We start from the raw sequence: 5,477 nt of genomic DNA, 5'->3' as shown, positions 1-5,477 counted from the left end.
ATTAAATATAACTTTATATGATTTGAACATGGAAAATTGTTGGGGTCTTTTTGAGCTCTGTTGACTCAGTGGACAGGGGCGGGGAGTTGGGAGAACTACTCAGAGCTTCTAAACTGAATAATTTAAGACTGGTTCTTAGAATAAATACTACATTTCCAGAGCCTTTCTTTATTCCTAAGACTGCCCATGAAAAGGGTTCTTCTTCACTTCCTTCTTAATCGAGTTTGGGAGAAAGGAACCAAAGGAGAAAGAAATCAAGATCCAGGGTTGGATGACCCGACTACAACACGACTTAGGAAACAAGAGTTTTTAATTCTAAAATTTGAGCTATGAGATATGAAACTAGCATTCATTAATATTTATATTGGTTAGGAATGTACTCTGCTAAAAGCAGAAGAAAATCCATCAGACAATGGTGTAAACAAATAAGGTTGGTTTTGTTTTCTCCATACAAAGTCCAGGGCTGTTTCTTGATGACAGCCCTTTGTATAGAGATAATTTTGTTCATGATTGTTCCAAAACAGAGTTGATGCCTGGTTATCATGCGAAAGGCCATCAGAACAGGGTACCAAACTATCTTCTCAAGGGTCACACACAGCTGTTCTGGGAAACTGTATTGCATACCGTGTACAATTGGGGAGGAGAAAGTCAGTGGAACACAGGGAGGTGGTGATGGAATCATATGAATGACAGAGATGGGGAAAGGTTTTTAGTAGTTGCCATAGTAGGAAAAAACTTCAAGGACAGAGAGATCAAAAGAGGATCGTTATAGAAAGCTTTCTGTATTGGATGAAAATGGTTGTGCTGTCCCTTGAAAACCTGCAGTGATGATAGACATGATCCTTTAAAGTTTCTAGTAATGAACAGTAATTCTTTGAATGTAACGTGAATCCTTAGGTGACCAGGATTACACTGGTTGTATATTGGGGGCCACCAGACAGGTTGTATGAATGTAGGTGCAGAGCTGGCCTATGCTGAAACAAAGCACTAACAAAAATCCAAGCCCCACCAAGCACACCAACTCAACTCCTAGAAAAATAGTGTCAAACAGTGTCAAAGAACAGACGCCAAACATATACAGTGATGGTTTTTGGAATATCATTGCAAACCCAGACAGACAATTTGGGAAGGAATACCATTTTAAATTGTGTGTTCTTGGTAGAAAACCAGATGTGGGCAGCATTATATGAATTTTCTAAATTTATGGGAGTCTAAAAATTTGCTTATGAAGTTACCTCCTGAAAATTGGTTTTTAACCTAGACTTGATGATCTTTCTCTTTCTTCAGAAATTAGTCTTCTTTTCCTAGAAGAATTGAGGGGGCAAAGGCAGATATCCTGAGACTGGATCCAGCCTTTTGCTCTTCCTAGCATACTGAGACCTGATAGTTTGGACTTTACTTCTACTCCAGATATTGCAGTTAAGGAGACTTTTGAATTGCTGGTCCTGTCTGCTGTCTTTCTTCAGAAACTGAAGAAAAAGATTTCGAAGCATGGTTAAAACATGTGGTAGGGCCAATAACAGCCCCATGATCCCTGCTTCCTTCATGCCTTTATATAAGTTTCCCCCCTTGAGTGTGGACTGAACCTAGTGACTCACTAGTGAATAAAATATGGCAAGACCCACATGATGTCATTTTCGAAGGTAGGTTATGAAAAGACTATGGCCTCTGTCTTGGGAAGCCTCTCTTTTTCTAACTTGCTGTGAAGGAATCCAGTTGCCATGTTGTGAACTGCTCTCTGCTGAGACCTACACGGCGAGGAGCTGACGGCACCAGTCAGCATCCAGGGGAGACCAAGGCCTGCCAGGATACATGTGAGAAAAGCTGGAAGCAGTGTCTCCCTCAGTTGAGCCATGAGGTGACTGCAGCCTTGGCTGACACTTGACTGCAGCTTAAAAACAGTCACTGAGCTAGAGGCATCCAGCTAAGCTACACCTGGTTTCCAGCCCATGGAAACTGTGAGTTAAATACATGCTGTTTCGAGTGGCTAAATTTGGGGGTATGCAGCAATAGATAACGAATACCACTATCATGAATGTAAATCCTCAAAGGCTGAGAAGTGCTACAGACTAGATAACAATACAGTTGACCCTTTAACAACATGGGAGTGAGGGGTGTTGAACCTCCATGCAGTTGAAAATTCACATATAATTTATAGTCAACCTTCTGCCCTCTGTACACATGGATCCTCCATAAACATGGTTTCGCATCCACAGATTCAAGCAACTGCAGATTGTATAATACTGTAGTATTTACTATTTAAAAAAACTCTCATGTAAGTGAACCCATGCAAGTTCAAACCTGTGTTGTTCAAGGGTCGGCTGTACACAGAATTCAAATTTCAGTGTTAGTTATGGACTCAGGTCTACCCACTAGGACTTCTAGTTTATTGGCAAGTTTTCTCTCCACCCTGGAGGATGTACCCTACAAAGTAGCAAATAGAGATTCAGGTCAAGCACAAGGGGAGGTGTCTTGTGTTTGGTTCCTACTGAACTTCTATAGCGAGCTCTCCACCAGGACTGTGGATCATGCTTACAGAACCAGAGAATCATAGTTCAAGTCCAGGCCCAGGTGATTTATGACCAGTGGTGTAGGGTAGCTGGCTGCAACTGGTCTGGGAGGACCTATGGTGCACATTTCTTCCCACTCCTACATCAGTGTCATGAAATGGATAGTTGGAGATTGAGTATGGTGGCAGTATTTTTACCAAAAAAATTTTTAAATGCTACAAATCAAGGTTTTCTCCAAAAAGTCAACTATTAAACATTTACCAGCAAACCACTGTTTGTAACCAAGAGCTGCTAATCCTCACAGACCCAAGGAGCCACCTGAATTCCATTTCTAGTGAAGTTAATCAAGGCTGAGGGAGAGAAGAAGGTGATCACAGCTGCCCTCAGGGAGGAAGACAAAATAGAAAGTTGAGCTGGGACTGGAAACGTCACTGCAGACTTGGGAAGCCTAAATTGATGCAAGATGCCTCAGTCTCTTGAATTTGGATTCGTATAAACATGATCCTGGTAGCTACTCTTATCACCATTTAGAAGATACGGATACTAAGAAGTAGAGGCTTTTTTTTTTTTTCTCTTTCAGCCATCTTTTTATTTATAGTTTGTGTTTAATGCAAATCAATTCCATAACAAGAGAAGTTACTATGAATCAAAACATAAATACACAATATACAATCCAAAATAGATGTACAGCATTCAGGTATGAAACAAAAGAGAATGTTCATTCACACACACAGTAGCTTGAGATCTGTTGGATATGGTTGTTCCAGTGTAGATTTCTAAAGATGGAAAAAAAAATGACTTTGGTTATCAAGACTATTGTGGCCATATTAGATTTCAGAACATCTAAGCATCAGTGTGTGACCATGTGTGACCAAGAGTGACCATGACTATTCAACAAAAGACTTTAGGGAGTGTCTATTTTAAAAAAGGTTTCTGTGCATCAAGGCAGTTGTGAAAAGATTTACTTTCCAAAATCAAGCCCACTTTAGGCTTTGGACCAGGTTCTAACTATCTAAAAATACTGAATGATAACATAAAGTGTTCCAAATGTGGCTATTCTGATTTAGTTTAAAAAGAAGTATTTACAGAAAAGAGTACAAAAGTTTTTCTGAATTTAATGTAAGCAAGCTTCCAGTCTTCTCTTACCAAGTATATTTGATTTATAGTTTAGCTCCCCCACATATTTGCCTTTTTAATTTCAAGATTTGTCAATCTTACCGTCAAAACAGATCATTTTTTAAACTGTAAAAAGTATTCGACATATGCAGAAATAAAAAGCATTTTGAAATTAGTTGAGATCAATGTAATTCTACTCTTTGTTATCTGTTTAGCTAAATGAATCTACTGCTCTTTTTGAATAAGAATAGTTGGTAAGTATATAAGCAAAATGTACTCATTATGCTTGGATTTGGGGTAGATTCCAATCCATCATTGCCCTGGTACATATCAATGACTATATAAAAATTCAAATGCAATGTCAAACCCAAACCCTAAGGGAAAGAGTTCAGTTCCCAAGAGAACAGCGATAGCTTAACATAAAATTTTCTCTAGAGTACATCAGCATTAAATTAGTACTGCTGAAACAACACATTGAGCATTTACAGTAACACCTGGAAGTTCCTTCTAATGTACATATAAATAGAATCACAGAAGCTTTGTTTTGCCTCATTGTTTTATGGCCTTATAAATTTAATGAACAAATGAAAACTGAATCTCTGTTCCACGTCCCAGTCTTTATCTCTAGGTAAGATAAAATCTATTCTCACTTTCAAGGTAGAGTTTTATGTGTCCATACTTCTTAAGCCACATTTAAGGAAATCATCTCTTAAATAATTTTGGATGTTGTCTCTCTTCATCTTGTACAGGAAACTCCAGCAGATTTAATATTGGCATTCATCTAGTCAAACCCTTCACATGCTCTTCAAACCAATCAAATTTGGGATCCTCAACAGTTTCTGTCAATAAAATAAGGTGTGTAACTAGCAGATTCATTCAATGAAGACCTGTTTTGTTTTTTGTTTTTCCCTTGTCACACTGGATGTCTGGATGCCATCTGAATTGGGTTTAGAGGATGGGAAGTATAGATGTTTCTTGGCCTGAGTCTCTTAACAGTAGAGATGTAGAAGGGAGACCGAGATCGCCAAGAGACTGGCTGTTGACTGCAGAGCACCGTCACTTGCCTTGGTGGTGGCATTTGCTGGATTGGGGGCAGCTGAGGTATGCTGGGAGGAATTACTTGAAGGTGTTACAACAGTTGTTTGATTTGAATTAACCTGCATAGGTAAGAGTAGTGCCAGGAGCAGCAGCCCCAGTCCGAGCCTGGCCACCATCGCTCTGCCCATGTCCGCTCCGTCGGTGCACAGCGCGTCTCACTGGATGCGGGGTGCGTGAAGGATTGCTGGCTCCCGGCGGACGCAGGCAAGGTCAAAGTAGAGGTATTAAGTAGTGTTCCAGGGCCACAGAATTAGTAAGGGCAGAGCCTACACCTGAAGCCTGGTCTGTGTGGCACAGCAGCAATATTAACAAGATGCTCTACTTGCCCTCACGCTGCTTTGTCTTCTGGCCCTCTGGCATTTTAAATCACAATAAAAACTGTAGGATCAATGGAAAAGGAGAAGTGGTTACAATGAAAGAGTCATTATGGAAACCTGGAACACGTCTGGGGACAATACCAAAATTAAAGAATTCCATTCAAGATGTTTTATAAGAACAGAGCATAAAGCCCACTGTACAGAAACAGCTTTGCAAGATGAGCCAACACAGCATATCCAACGGCTTTAGTTTTCCGTGTTCTCAAAACGAGAATGTGGCAATGTGTGGAACTCTCTCTGAAGTCATCAGAATCTGGACCGCATTTTCTAAGGTTCATAGTTCTGTCATTTGGAGTCCTCACTAGTGAATTTCATGAGCTACACAAACATAAAACTAATTTTTTAAAATTCAAAGTTCAGAAAAAAATTCAAAGCC

The 5,477-nt window shown here is 39.8% G+C and overlaps 1 protein-coding gene across 1 annotated transcript; it reads right to left on the bottom strand.

The window, feature by feature from the left end:
- Positions 1 to 4,615: 4,615 nt before the first annotated feature.
- On the bottom strand, positions 4,616 to 4,852 carry LOC136122909 (signal transducer CD24-like). Its single transcript, XM_065877017.1, has one exon. It carries the CDS (start codon positions 4,850 to 4,852, stop codon positions 4,616 to 4,618), a length of 237 nt encoding a protein of 78 aa, XP_065733089.1.
- Positions 4,853 to 5,477: the final 625 nt, after the last annotated feature.

This window comes from Phocoena phocoena, chromosome 4, assembly GCF_963924675.1.
Source record: "Phocoena phocoena chromosome 4, mPhoPho1.1, whole genome shotgun sequence".
NCBI classification, from domain to species: domain Eukaryota; kingdom Metazoa; phylum Chordata; class Mammalia; order Artiodactyla; family Phocoenidae; genus Phocoena; species Phocoena phocoena.
The sequence above is the reverse complement of the archived record's forward strand: the minus strand, read 5'-3'. Positions and strand labels throughout refer to the sequence as shown.